At 55.4% G+C, this 14,458-nt stretch overlaps 1 protein-coding gene across 7 annotated transcripts in view; it reads left to right on the top strand.

The window, feature by feature from the left end:
- Positions 1 to 14,049, top strand: part of SLC37A1 (solute carrier family 37 member 1) — a 74,774-nt gene extending 60,725 nt beyond the window's left edge. For all 7 annotated transcript variants that reach the window (XM_012779133.3, XM_012779135.3, XM_012779132.3 and 4 more), the window contains 6 exons: positions 135 to 183; positions 1,303 to 1,376; positions 2,561 to 2,639; positions 9,003 to 9,100; positions 12,777 to 12,841; positions 13,934 to 14,049. In XM_012779133.3, the coding sequence (XP_012634587.1) occupies positions 135 to 183; positions 1,303 to 1,376; positions 2,561 to 2,639; positions 9,003 to 9,100; positions 12,777 to 12,841; positions 13,934 to 13,949 (381 nt within the window). In that variant the 3' untranslated portion in view covers positions 13,950 to 14,049. The remainder of the gene's footprint in view (positions 1 to 134; positions 184 to 1,302; positions 1,377 to 2,560; positions 2,640 to 9,002; positions 9,101 to 12,776; positions 12,842 to 13,933) is intronic.
- Positions 14,050 to 14,458: the final 409 nt, after the last annotated feature.

The raw sequence follows: 14,458 nt of genomic DNA, 5'->3' as shown, positions 1-14,458 counted from the left end.
GTGCTCTTTTTTTAGGGGTTTTCACTCTCAGTGGGCTGTCAGGAAATCGCCTCCCTTCTGCCAGAGTGTAGCTTTCTGGGCCCTCCTGCTGCCCAGCGAACCATCGCTTTGCCGTGTTCTCGCTCTCTTCACAGCTCTACGCGTTCTCCGCCATCAGCAAGATGGGGCTGGAAGCCACTGTAGGTGAGTCCACGAGGCCTTTCTTTCCTTTCATGCGCATTTTTTGTTTGCACAGCTTGGTGAGGTGAAATATGAAAATCAACAAAGAAGCATTGAGCTGGTATAACTGGAGACATGGTGTGGCTGAAATTGGCCCCATGCCCCTTTTTGGGGGAGGCCATCAGAAGAGGCTGGGGGCTCCTGCTCCCAGGGGAAAGGCCTGCTAGTCTGCAGGTGTGAGGCCGAGCGTGGCAGAGTGCAGGCCCGCCGGGCAGGGGTGAGCCTGGGCGCCTAGGGGAAGGAGCCGCTCAGAGGACCCAGGTGTAATCTGGAGGGCAGCCCCTCCTGTGGTCTCTGCAGGGCTGGCGGGGCTGCAGCAGCCCGAGACCTGCACCCCTGGTGGTGAGAGCAGCCCAGACTAGCTTCTGGGCCATGGCAGGTGGCCAGGAACCTGGCGGTGTGACTGAAGCAATGTCCAGCCAGGAGCCAGGGCAGAGACAGGCTCCCAGTCCACCTCTTTCTACCTGGCTTGTCAGCCACCACTTGCGGAGTGGCTGCGTGATGTCGGGGGACTGTTGGTTTCCTGCAGGCAGCGATATGGAATCATGCCTCCAACACTTAGCAGACGTCCCTGCTGTCCCCAGCAAGCCGGGAGCGGGGACGTGTGCAACCCCACTAAAAGTTATCCGGAAAGCAGTGTGCGAGGGGAGCAGGGGCTCTCCTGGGACCCTCAGGCAGAAGTTTCCTCCCAGGAATGAACTCAGAGCTAGTTTGGGAAGGCCACCTTGCAGTTCACAGAAAGGGGGTCTTCCTGCTTGTGCAAGTGTGATGCAGCGGTGATGAGGGGAAGTCCTTTCTGCTGCAGTAAAGCTGTGGCTGGTTTTAGCATCCGCTGGATGCAGGCCCCAGGTCAGGGTCCCTGCTGCTCCTGGGCACGGCTGCTGCCTGCTTTGGGTCCGTGGGAGGGTGCACCTGGACCCTCTAGTCTAGAGGAAGGCGTTTCAGCCGCACCCCGCCCCCGCGATCCGTGGGCCGCCTTTCCAGCTCCTGCCTGCGTTCCGCTCAGGCCAGGATGCGTCCGCCCTGGGCGTGCTGAGATGGGGGAGGACACGGTTCCATCTCGGCCCCTTCTGCTTCCCACAGCGATGCTGCTGCTCAGCGGGGCACTGGTCAGCGGGCCCTACGCGCTCATCACCACCGCCGTCTCCGCCGACCTGGTGAGTGGACTGCGGGGAAACGCTGGCGCCACAGTCTCCCCACCTGAGACAGGCACCGGCTCCGCGAGTAAAACCCTGTGCTTGTGCAAGCACCTCTCTGGCAGACAGCCTGACTGTGGCCTCCAGAGTCTCCCCACCCGTCCCGCTCCCACCCTTCTCGCACGGTCGTGGGCAGCTGGCCCGAGAGGCCCGCCGTGCAGAGCCACAGAGGCCCCTCTGTCTCGTCATCTCGGCTCCTTCTCCCTCCCAGGAGAGGCAGAGTCCCCCGAGGGGTCAGCAGAGGGAACTCGGGGAGGGGCTTTTCTCATCTCCATGTCCCCAAAGCAGAGCAGCGGCAGACCGCCTCTGTGTGGGGCAGGCACGTCCTTGGGGGGCATGGAAAGTTCTGGACAGATCCACACCAGGCCCTTAACAGCGGTCAGCCCTCATGGGCTGGAGGTAGAGAAGGGACTTTCGCTTCATTTTGAGACTCCAGAAATGGCAGATTACGGCTGATTGTCATAGTGTGTGTATTTTATATTATATACGTATCACATACACACACGCACTTAATTTTTCCAGCTCTGGTTTATTTTTATAGTTTTAGTCTTCCAGGTGCTCCTTTTCCTGATTTTTTTCCCTTTCATTGTCCTCCAGTTGTGTTTTCTTCCTCCAGCCTCACCTATGCAGGCGGAGCTCCTGTGGGCAGGACTTGCTCCCCTGCCACCCGCCTAGGTTTCTTGGGTTCTCCACACGCCCCCTCCCCTGGCGCTGCTGCTAAGCAGTTGGTTGTGGATGCTGCATGGACGTCTGGCCCCGCGTTGAGGGGCACAGCGGCTGTTCGCTGCTCACACTGGCACGGCTTAGGGACAGGGACGTGTGTCCTCCACCTTCTCACCCTTCACACCGCCGTGCGGTGCCTCCGTGAAGGCTGTGACTGTGCCGACAAATATTTATCTGAGGACAATCCGAAGAGTTCTTTTAACTAGAACGTGCTTGGACATGCATTTCTGATGACTTTTGACTCTTAGAAACCCTTGAAACTTTGCCTGCCTTGGAGTGAAGTTTAAACTTCCCCTGGAAAACACCCCCGTGGAACTGTTCTGCAGAGCGGTCGGAGCGCGTTGCCACGTGGGGGCACGGGTCCGTGTCTCACTTCCTGCGCTGCTGGGACCGGCTCACGTTGGCCTTTCCCTCTCTCCTAGGGGACTCACAAGAGCCTGAAAGGGAACGCCCACGCCCTGTCCACTGTGACCGCCATCATCGACGGGACCGGGTCTGTAGGTGCGCAGAGACACCTGGCGCCGGGGTCTGGGGAAACCCGTAGTCACGTCCCACCCAACGGGTGCCCGGGTTCCCAGTCGCCTTGGTAACGCCAGGATCGGCTGGCCCCTGAACCGTGAGCAGATCCGCAGGGACACTGGAGCCGACTGTCCAGTGGCGCCGGGTGGCGCCAGAGGGAGGGGTGCGTGAAAGGAGGCGTGTCCCGGCTCAGCCTGAGCAGCAGCTGGCAGACTGCAGCCACGGGCCACATCTGGTCCACTGGCTGTCACTGTCGTTTCAGAAAGGACAGAATCTTACTAAATCTAAATCATAGGAAAACTAGCGGGTCCAGAAACACACAGGATTCTGAATGTCACCCGCCTCGTTGAGGTTCCTGAGGAGACTTCTGGGGAAAAGAAAGGCGGTAAAATAAGCAGCTCAGCCCAGGTGCAGACAGGCGGAGTCGGTGACAGGCTGAGCCGCCTCTTGTCCGCAGTCAGCGGCTGGCAGCAACAGCCGGGGCCGTCCTTGAGCCTGCATGCAAGTGGCCACCCCTGCCCAGCAAAGGCCAGGGCGCTGCTGCCCCAGGCGCTGGTGGCCACACAGCCCTGCCAGGAGCGAGGTGCCTTGATCGCCCTTTCCTGTGTGTGGGAGGCCAGGCTCAGGAGGCGGCCTGGTGCGGCTGCCACAGCTGGTCAGGAGGGCCATGGGCAGCAGCCTGGCGTGTCACCCACTACCCAGGCTCAAACCCAGGGGACGGAGCGAGAGAGGGCCGGCAGGTGGCAGGGACTGGGGGTCCCACGGCAGGAAAGGAGAGCGTGTGCCGGACGAAGGCAGCTCGGGAAGCAGCTCAGCCAGAGCCCAGCACTGGGGCTTCCTGCTGCCCGCATGGGAAGCCAGCGTTCTCCTCCTGTCCGGCCCCACGGCCGCGGTGCTGGCCGGGTGGGAGGCATCAGAGCATGTTTCTGGGCCCCCACTGCCATCTCCTTAGTGCAGAGTCCAACGTCCTTCCCACCACACGGCCTCTCTGCTGCTCCTCGACACCAGCCGGCCCTTGCAGGGCTGCGCAGGGCTGGCCCCGTCCCTGAGAAGGTCCCCCGCCGGCAGCGTCAGGCCACACTTGCTCCCGCCCTCAGAGGCTTTGCTCAGATGCCGTCCTCTCGGTGAGACCCTCTCGGGCCAGCCCGGTGAGAACGTGTGTGCCCTGTGAGCCCTCCTCGCCGGACCCCAGCCCTCTCCTGAGGCTGTTCTTGTGCAGAGCACGTCCAGTTCCAAAACAGCGCACAGCCGACTCCTCTGCTCTGTGCCGCCGGTCGCCCTCCGCTCGGTGGGAGCTGCTGGAGGACAGGACTTTGCTTTGCTCTCTGCCGTAGCCCCGGGGAGCCCGATGCACTGGCTGGGCCCAGACAGCGGGAGTCGCAGGCAGGGCCCTGCGGCCAGGCTCACGGGAGGAGCGGGCTCAGAGAGGCCCATCCCGGTGCAGGAAGCCCAGCCCCACGCCCTCGCCCCGTTTCCAAGGCTCCACGTGATGGACCCGCCAGTTCCTAGAAGCGCTGGGCAAGGCCACTGTTGTCCAGAAAGCTGGGCTTGGCCTTCGCTGCTCGCTGGAGTAGGACCAGCCCCGTTTTTGTCCTTAATGTTGGTCCCTTCTTTTGTTGGATGTGTTGGGTGGTGGTGGTGGTCACCCCTCTGCTGTGCCTTTTCGGGGCTCCTCTTGGCGCCTGGGGGCATGACCAGGGAAAGAGAGGGAGGGGCTGAGGTGCGGTGCCTGGGGACCCTGCGCGGAGTGGGCCAAGTCCCCACTCACGTAGCGCGAGGAACTTTGGCCTGGAGAACACACCCAGCGGCCAGGCGGGAGAGCTGGGCTGAGCTCGGTCCTAGTGGACCCTGGGATGAGCGGCCGTCCTCGGCCCTCTGTCCAGGAGGCCTTTGTGAGTCATCTGACTCCCACCGGGAAGCTCCCTCACAGCTGACCTGGAGCTCTGCAGGAGGCCCTCGTTGCTATTTTAAAGCAGAGAATAGGAGGGGAATTAGGTTTAAAAAAAAAACCCCACAGTTTTCTTTACATTTTGCTCAAATTGAGAGGGAAGCAGAAGCCTGTGGCTGAGAGTGGGGACGCTGTGTCTTTGAACGGAGGGCCATTGGCCACTGCCTCCAAAATGTCTTTGCCCGGCCCATGAGGAAGGCAGCGTCTGGCTGGGACCGTGTGACCATGGGCGGGGCAGCTGCAGCCACCTTGGTTTCTGCAGTACTTACATGGGGGCAGGGGTGTGATTGTGATGGGGCGACCTCGCCAGGCTGTGCCAGCCATCCGGCCACTCTGCCCACCAGCGAATGGTCGCCATGGAAACACCATGCATGTGTCCACCACTGCATCCCAGCAGTTATTTCTGCCACGAGTACTGCCCAAGCAGAGGCAAAAAAAAGACCCCAGTGGCAAGGCACACCATCGCAGGTCCTGGTGTGCTTGCTCGGTGCTCACATCCGTAGTTGGCGCGGGCGTGGGCGGAGGCAAAGCCTGGCTAGTGGGAAGGCAGCCAGCCCTTCCTGCAGAGCGCAGGTGCCACGCAGCTCAAAGGGCTCGAGTCTGTGTGTCCGGCGGGTTCGCGGTGCTCGGACTCGCCTGCGGGAGGGACGCAGGTCTCGCCATTTCTATGCGTTTTATGCAGAGCAATTAAACGTAGCCCTGCATTTTCCAAGTTAATCTCTGTCTTTTCAAAGTAAAGCATAATGTATCCTTAGAAGCCAGGTGGTCCTACCAGGAGCTTATGGTGCAAAATGGCACTCCCGCGCGCCCCGCGGCCGCTCTGGCTAGAAGCAGTCAGTTTCAGCAAGTTCCTTGCATCTCACCGTGTGCCCGCTAGATCCCAATCCATCAGTTTGGACCTTACCTGCTGTCCTCCTGTGGCAAGACGAGACTGGGCTCCTCTACCCCCGCTTTCCCTGCCCTCCTCCTCCCCGGTGGTGCTTTGCTAATGACGGTCACATCCCAAGGAACAAACTTCCATTACACATCCTTGGGATACACACACCTTCATTTTATCCCTGAGCTAACAGTGCCTCTTCTTTCCCTTTTGTTTGAGTTTCCTGCACGGCTGTTCCCACCCTTGGCACCACCACCAGGTTCCGCTCATCTCGCCCTCCCGCCGGGGCCTCCCACCACCTGCTGCACGGCTCTTACGGGGGGACTCTGTCACCACCGTCCCACCGTCCCATTTCCTGCCTGCATGGGAGGCTGGTTTCTAGATGCCTGTGTGCTACTCTTCTGTGCTGGACAGATAGATATTCTAGCAGCTTCCTGAGCTCAGGGGGTGAATTCTGAGAGCTGCAGGTCCCTCACTCGAGGCAGTTTGGAGTCCCAGCATCCCTGGATCCCACTGCCATCACGAGAAGTCGCTCTTGCCTCGTCCTTCACTGCTGGCCTTTTCCCTTCTCTCTGGGAGGCCTGCAGGGTCCCTCCTGTGTCCCTGGAGCCTTCCTTCATCCACGTGCCCTGGCACCTGCCCGGACTGGAAACTCCTGCCCTTCACTTGGGGGCTCGGGCTCTATTATTGCTTTGATAACATTTCCCTACCTTTTTCTATTTTTTTTTTTTTCTGGAAAACTTATTAGTCAGATGTTGGACTTTCTGGATTAATCCTTCAATTTTCTTTTCTTTCTTTTGTTCTCTTCCTGCCTGTCTCCTTGTTCTTCTGCTTCCTCCGAGATGTTCTTGTCTTTATTCTCCACCTCTGTATTGACCTTCTTACTGTTCCCGTTGTGTTTTCAGTGGTCATTGATGTTTTTCTGACCTTTTCGTGCATCCTGTCTTGCCTCTTGGGCACACTGTGTGTGAGACGGAAGTGTGCATAGTTGCTGGTGATGCACGTTTTCAGCTACAAAATTGAGAGTGTCACTCGGTTCAACCTAATCTCTACTGGCTCGCTGAGGCATTGTAATTTCCTGGGAATCTTCTCCCCCGTGTGCTAACTTCGTCTAGGTTCTCCCCCTCTCCCCGTTGGCTTCCACGTGGAGACACTCCTCAGACCCAGGGTGAACCTCGCCGTCCCTCCATAGGCTCACACTTAAGAACAAGCCACTGAGTCGTTACCTGAAGTCCTATGCCCACAGGAGAGCGTGCGGACTGCTGGCCTTCCCGTGGTGGGTGCAGCTGGGAGCTGGGGGCCACCTTCACCTGCAGTGCCCGAGGGGAGTGTGGCCCTGCAACTACCCTCTTGTCATTGTGGGGCCGGAGCAGCTGCTGGGTGGCAGCTGGTGTCTTTCCCTGGGTCCCCTCTCCTCACCCCTGCCCTTGGCTTGGTGTCACTAAAGGTTAAATTCTCCAAAGGTTAGGCTGCTGCTGTCCTTTGGGTGGGGTGGGGTGGCGTGGGTGGAGGGGTTCGGGGTGGAGGGTGGTGGCTGGGGTCACTGGATCAGTGAGGGCCGGGAGAGTCCTGGGACCGGAGGAGGGATAGAGGGACGTACCTAGCAGTGTGTTATAAAAGATTCAGCCAAGGCCCCTTTTTCTTCTGCCACCGCCTCCCTTCTGTTCTCCCCTCCCCTGCCTCGTGTGCGTGGCTGGGCCCGGCTCTGCTCCAGGCGTCCTTGTGCCATCTCCCTCCTGGGACGGGAGCCCAGCAGGGAGCAGTGGAGCCTGTGTCGGTCGTCAGCCCTTTTAAGTCCATCTTCCAGAAGCATGCGCCTTCTCTCATCTGTACTTGTCTCTGTGATTTACCATTTTAAAAATGCGATTATGGTCCATTTCGTGGTGTGTGGGAGGTGTGGGGATAACACACAGGAACAGTCTGCCATGGGTTTGGGTTTTTTTTTTTTTTTTTTTTGAGACAGAGTCTTACTCTGTCGCCTAGGCTAGAGTGCCGTGTCGTCAGCCTAGCTCACAGCAACCTCAAACTCTGGGCTCAAGCGATCCTCCTGCCTCAGCCTTCCGAGTAGGTGGGACTACAGGCATGCGCCACCATGCCCAGCTGATTTTTTCTCTATATATTTTTAGTTGGCCAATTAATTTATTTCTATTTTTAGTAGAGACAGGGTCTCACTCTTGCTCAGGCTGGTTTCGAACTCCTGACCTTGAGTGATCCTCCTGCCTCGGCCTCCCAGAGTGCTGGGATTACAGACGTGAGCCACCGCACCCGGCCTATCATGTTTACCTGGAAGTTCTTCTGAGAATTAAAAAAAATACTTACAGGTGCTTCTCAGACTATGAGACTGGTGAGTGTGCTTTGTAAGCAAAATCAGTACAGAGTATGAAAGACCCTAGTAAGCCCACCTCTCAGAGATTAAATTGCAGTTAATAACTTGGTGACAATTCTTTGTGCTTTTTACCGCATATTTATTAATTCCAAAACAAGCCAGCCTACACGTGTATCAGAATTTATTCTGATCCGTCTTAGGTAAATATACCAAACTCCTGCAACAAACATTTTTATACAGCTGTCTTTGGGCATTTGGGGAGATACTTGCTTTCTTTTGTTTTTATAGTTTTTAAAAATTATTTTGACATAATTTCAGACTTGGCAGAAAAGTTGCAAACCTAGTACAAAGAATTCACAGGCAGTTTAGTTCATGTACCTGTCATGTATTTTACACATACATATGTGTACTTATGCGTGTTTTCTGAGCCACTCAAGAGTGAAATGCAGACATGCTGCCCTTTTACTTTTAACTATTTGGTATGTGCTCCCGAAAACAAGGAATTCCCTGATGGGACCACAGTGCAAGGGTGGGAATCAGGAAGTGAACGTTGATAGAGTTGTAGTAGTAGTATCTACAAATCCTATCCAAATTTTTCCCAGTCACATTTTTTATAGCACAAAGATATCTAAGATTGTGCATTGGATTCAGATTTCTTTACAATACCTTTAAAATAATAGGAGTATTGGATCAAAACAGTGAGCATTTCAAACGTCAACATACGTTTTTAGGATTGGTTCCAGAAAAAGGCTGTGCCAACTATACCCCCAGCCTGAGTAGTACCGGGTCCTGCTCAGTGTCCTCTATCTGAAATGCTTGGGCACAGAAGTGTTTGGGATTTCAGATTTTTTTTCCTTTTTTGATTTTGGAATATTTGCATCATAGCAGTTGAGGATCCCAAATCCAAAAATCCAGAGTCTGAAATGCTCCAGTGAGCACTTCCTTTGAGTGCCATGCCTGTACTCAAGAAGTTCCGGTTTGGGAGCATTTGGGATATTTGGATTTAGGATGCTCAACCTATGTTCAGCTTTTTACCCCTTACCAATCTGATAGGCAAAAATGAGGTAGTGTTGTTTTATGTGTTTTTCTTTAGTTATGAGTGAGATGTCGAGCACCATTCTGTGCATTTATTAAACCGGCATTTGCCAGAGTTTCCCTGAACGGCTCCGCGCGTGTCTGTTTGCCTCGTTTCAGGAGCGGCCCTGGGTCCCCTGCTGGCCGGGCTCATATCCCCCTCGGGATGGAGCAACGTGTTCTATATGCTGATGTTCGCAGACGCCTGTGCCTTACTGGTGAGTCTTCTCGTTTTCAACCCAAGCCTCCTTTCCTGAGCATCTCTGTGGTTGTTGGCCAAAGACTGGCAGACTTTTTCCTGTGGATTCCTGCAGTTCTCAGAGAGGCTTGGGTCTTCCTGTCTTTCCCAAATATACCTAGTCCAAGGCCTTTTCTCTCTCTAGTTAAAAAAAGAAAAGAAAAAGATCAGAAGCAGATCAGCCAGTTGCTCCATAGTTTCAGACAGGATGGGACAACGGCCAAGCACATGGAGCTCTGTTCTGTGGCTCTGGGTCCCCCCGTCACCTGTCGTGTGGGCCCTGTGTCAGGGTTTTCTCAGGACGGGGAAGACCAGTGCTGATGCGACAGTCACACACGTGACTCCTGCAGGGTGGCTGTCATGTGCTTGCCCTTACAAGTCACCTCGTGCAGAGTCCCCAGACCCTGAAGCCGTGCCTCTGCTCTTGCTTCGCCAGAACAAACCTGAGGTTGGCTCCAGTAAAAATGAGTTGAGAATTTTAGAGATATCGACTCCACCAATTAAGTGAAAGTCTTACATTTTAATTCCAGGACCTCTAAAACACAGCTTCCCCTACTGCATACAGAATCAAATACCAACGCTCAGCTTAGGAACTCCGTAGGATGAAATGGCTGTTCTTCAGATCATTTCGCTCTTTTTAAATGCATGGGGGCATTAGTTAAGTCTCCAGATGTATTTCCACTAAGTAGCAGTAAAATTTCTGTTATTACGACTATATAGAGAATCTGAAAACTCTTCTACTTCAGCAATACCAGGTAATTCGTATTGAACATTGTTTTAGATGCATAGCCGAACTCCTAAGACAGTAACGGAGTTCCCCAGGAGCCAGCAATGTGGAGGCAACATGAGACACACAAGCTGAGATAGGGCAGGGCAGGGCTGAGTTGCCAACCCCAGGAACCGGGGCCGGGTGGCCGTGCCCATGCCGAATGAGAGACGAGGCGTTAGGCTGGCACAGGATGGGGAGTTGGAGCCTGAGACTTCCTCCTACGCCATGACCCTCACAGGCTGTGCTCGCAGTGCGAGTGTGCCAGAGGGCCCGGCAAGACGGCAGGGTTCAGTGCCCGTCTCAGCCTGCTCACCACACTGGGTGGGCGGGGAATTCCCTGAGAGTTTTTAGCCATAGACCTGCCCACGGCAAGCTTATTTTTGAACTTATGTAAATACCAAAAATAGATAAATAAAATTGGTCCTTGGACAGCGATATACCTGGTTATTAGGCGAAAGCAAGCAGGGACAGTCTCGACCCCGCGGCAGGAGGCTCCTGCGGCTGACGCCCTGGGGGAGGTGAGCACACAGTCCAACACCGTGACCACAAGGAAGCAGTCCACTCTGAATGACGGGAACAGACGCAGCACGCAGCAGAATTGGACCCCCAAAACCTACAGATAAACGTTCCCAAATAAACTAAAAATAAATAGATTCAACATTACTGAAGATATAAAAGAAGGAACTGCACTCATGAAAAAAGAGCAAACAGAAGTTCGAGAAATGAAAAATGTGGTGTTTATCTGGGAAAAAATTCAGTGAATGGGTTAGAAAAAAAAAATAAAATACAGCTGATGATAAGATTACTGAAGTAGAATATAGATATGAGGAAATTATCCAAAAAGAGAAAGAGATGAAAAATATTAAAGAGAAATTAAACATAAAATGGAGAACCAAATGAGTTGGCCTAATAATATCTACTAGGAATTTCAGAAGAAGGGAATGGATTGGTATTGAAGCAATATTTGAAGAGACAATAGCTGAGACTTTTCTAGTCTAGAAAGACTCATTCTTAGATTCAGGAAATCAAACAACTTAGAATTCTATACTGAGCTAATCTTGCATTTTTTTTTTTTTTGAGACATAATCTCGCTTTGTTGCCCAGGCTACAGTGAATGCCATGGCATCAGCCTAGCTCACAGCAACCTCAAACTCCTGGGCTCAAGCAATCCTCCTGCCTCAGCCTCCCGAGTAGCTGGGACTACAGGCATATACCACCATGCCCGGCTAATTTTTTCTAAATATATTAGTTGGCCAATTAATTTCTTTCTATTTATAGTAGAGATGGGGTCTCGCTCTTGCTCAGGCCGGTTTCGAACTCCTGACCTCGGGCAATCCGCCCACCTCAGCCTCCCAGAGTTCTAGGATTATAGGCATGAGCCACCGCGCCTGGCCCTAAACTTGCATTTAAGAGTCAGGGTGAAGTGAGAACATTTTTAACCAAAGATGCTCTCCCAAAAAGTTGTTAAAGGATGTGTTTAAAGAAGAAAGAAGTTAGATCCAGAAGGAAAGTCTGAGATGCCAGGAGAAATGTGAGCAAAACAGGTGATATTCCTAAGGATGAATCTAAGTGAGTATTGACTATGTAACACAGGTCAGCCACCTGTGGCCTAAATCTAGCCTGTTGTCTGTTTTTGTATGATCCTCAAGTCAAGAATGGTTACATGTTTGCAGAATTATTTTTTAAAAAATCAACAAAGAAGAATATGCAGCAGAGACCATATGGCTGCAAAGCCTGAAGGACCGTTACAGAAAAGGCTTGACTCCTGGTTTAAACAACAGCAACGACTAATCTGGGCAATATAAAAAAGAACTTTCCAAATGCTAGACAACCAAAACATAAGGCACAAGTGGGACAGTCAGTCGCAGCACTCTGCGGTTCTCGTCTTGTCGGCAGAAACAGAGCGTGGGACTTTCACCGCAGTGTGGGGAAGGGAAGACTCCATCAATCCCGGAGAACCTGGGGCGGAGGGAGCGGCTGCAGGCTGGGGAAAGCAGGGCAAATGCGAGACACGGAGCGAGACGGATGGAAATGATCCCGGCTTACCAGTAACCACGGTAACTATAGATGGTCTAGATTCACCGGTTAAGAGCAGAGATTGTCAGGCCGGCTTTAAAAATCCAGACTCCGATTATTTACAAGAGACACACCTGACACGTAAGGATTCAGAAGGAAAATTCACAACAGGTGAGTAATAACCAGAGGAGGCTGGCCTGGCCGTGTTGGAGGAGAGAGACGTAAAACCCAGCAACGTGGGGAAGCCCTTCTGTGGGATGATGTCATGCTTGAGGAAAGACCAGATCCACACTTGAAAATGCAAAACGTTAGTTAAATTCGGCGTGCCCTGGACCATGATTTGTAAGCTGAGCCCTTTGACGTGTAAAGGGCGAGAAGTGAAGGCCTCGGGCCAGCAGGGCCGGGACGAAGGCAGTGCCGCCGGGAAGGTGCGGCTCGGCGCGCTGGTCCCGGGAGGGTGGGCCTCCAGGGCTCCCGGTGAGACCGGCTGTGCCAGGGCAGCCCCGGACTCACCTGAGCAGCTCGCACGGCCTCCCCCAAGGCCACCCGGATTGTGAGTCACCTTGTGTTCATTTTCTGTCTTTGTCCAGTTTGGACATTTATGATCGGACTAATTTTATTTTAGATGTGACTCGAACCTAGAAGCATTTCAGGCGGAGATGTGTCGCAAAAGCCTTGTTTTCAGGAGCACGTGCGGACCGAGCCCTCAGGCCGTGGGAACTGGCCGGGCTACTGCTCCTGCCAGGGGGGCCGCCTGGCAGGTGCTGCGGGAGCCACCAGCCCAGGCCCCACGGCGACCACAGCGTGCGCCTGCCGTCCGCTCGGTCCCCACCAGCAGTAACCGGCGGGCTTGTCTTTGTTTTGGGTGCAGTTCCTGATCCGCCTCATACACAAGGAGCTGAGCTGCCCGGGGTCAGCGGCGGGGGACCAAGTTCCGTAAGTCCCCACTCGGGCCTCTGCAGAGCGCCCTTCCCTGAAGGAGGAAGGGGACTCACTGCTTGTCCTTTCAGGGCACGCCTCCTCACTCTCGATTTTTCTTTTCTAATAAATGCCTCTGTGTGGATATGACGGTGGTAATCTCGTCTCAAAATTGGACTGGAAAGTGCTAGGGAAATTGCCTCCTTTGTCATCGCTTTGCGCTGCAGCTCCCAGAGCTCTGCTCGCTCTCCCTGCCCTCCGGGTCCCCTCCCTCCCTCCCTCCTCTCCCTCCTCCTTGGTCCCCTCCTTCCCTCCTCCCTGGCTCTCCCTGCCCTCCGGGTCCCCTCCCTCCCTCCCTCCTCTCCCTCCTCCTTGGTCCCCTCCTTCCCTCCTCCCTGGCTCTCCCTGCCCTCCGGGTCCCCTCCCTCCCTCCTCCCTCACTCCTCCTTGGTCCCCTCCCTCCCTCCTCTCCCTCCTCCTTGGTCCCCTCCTTCCCTCCTCCCTGGCTCTCCCTGCCCTCCGGGTCCCCTCCCTCCCTCCCTCCCTCCTCTCCCTCCTCCTTGGTCCCCTCCTTCCCTCCTCCCTGGCTCTCCCTGCCCTCCGGGTCCCCTCCCTCCCTCCTCCCTCACTCCTCCTTGGTCCCCTCCCTCCCTCCTCTCCCTCCTCCTTGGTCCCCTCCTTCCCTCCTCCCTGGCTCTCCCTGCCCTCCGGGTCCCCTCCCTCCCTCCCTCCTCTCCCTCCTCCTTGGTCCCCTCCTTCCCTCCTCCCTGGCTCTCCCTGCCCTCCGGGTCCCCTCCCTCCCTCCCTCCTCTCCCTCCTCCTTGGTCCCTCCCTCCCTCCTCTCCTTCCTCCTTGGTCCCCTCCCTCCCTCCTCTCCCTCCTCCTTGGTCTCCTCCTTCCCTCCTCCCTGGCTCTCCCTGCCCTCCCTCCTCCCTGGCCCTCCCTCCTCCCTGACCGCCATGAGTTTGTGGGTGGTAGGGGGCCTTTTCTGCCTTCCAGTTCCCTGCAGGCGAAGACCCTCTGGTGCAGGGGGAGAGGCTGCTGGCCCTCCGTGGGGTTGCTGGTCGTGGATGAGCTGTTGGACCCGCTGAGTTCTGTCCTGTCTTCCAGGTTCAAGGAGCAGTGACCACTCACGTCCCACGGGGGGAGTCTGGGCTCGTCCTCCACAAACTGCCATTCAAGGAAAGTTCAAATAAAGGATCCTGTGTTGACAAGAACGGTTTACTCTTGCCTTTTGCACACGCACCTGGAAAAGACACAAAGCCAACCCGAGAATTCCCGGTACTATTTTAAACAAGACGGGGGCCAGAGCAGGCTGAGGAGGTCCATGGGAGCCGCTGTCCAGCCGCCCGCCTGAGCGGAGAAAGGTGACCCAGCCGGACAAAGGCCGCAACGGCGTGTGCCCATGCGGCCACCCGGATGCACGTGTGCCAGCGACGCAGGGCAGACAGGTGACACCCAGACACCCAGGCCGGCTCCGTCTCGCTCAGGGACTCCAGCAACGGAGCGCTCCAGCGTGTGAGCTCTGGGCTCCGTGCCGTCGTTTCCGGAGAACCTGAGCGCGCCATGTGAGAACGCAGGGCACTGGGACGTTGGAGCGCACGCAGCCAACGGGGCCGGCCTCCACGTGCCGTC

This window comes from Microcebus murinus, chromosome 1 (assembly GCF_040939455.1).
Source record: "Microcebus murinus isolate Inina chromosome 1, M.murinus_Inina_mat1.0, whole genome shotgun sequence".
In the NCBI taxonomy this organism is placed as follows: Eukaryota; Metazoa; Chordata; class Mammalia; order Primates; family Cheirogaleidae; genus Microcebus; species Microcebus murinus.
This window is presented reverse-complemented; position numbering and strand designations above follow the sequence as displayed.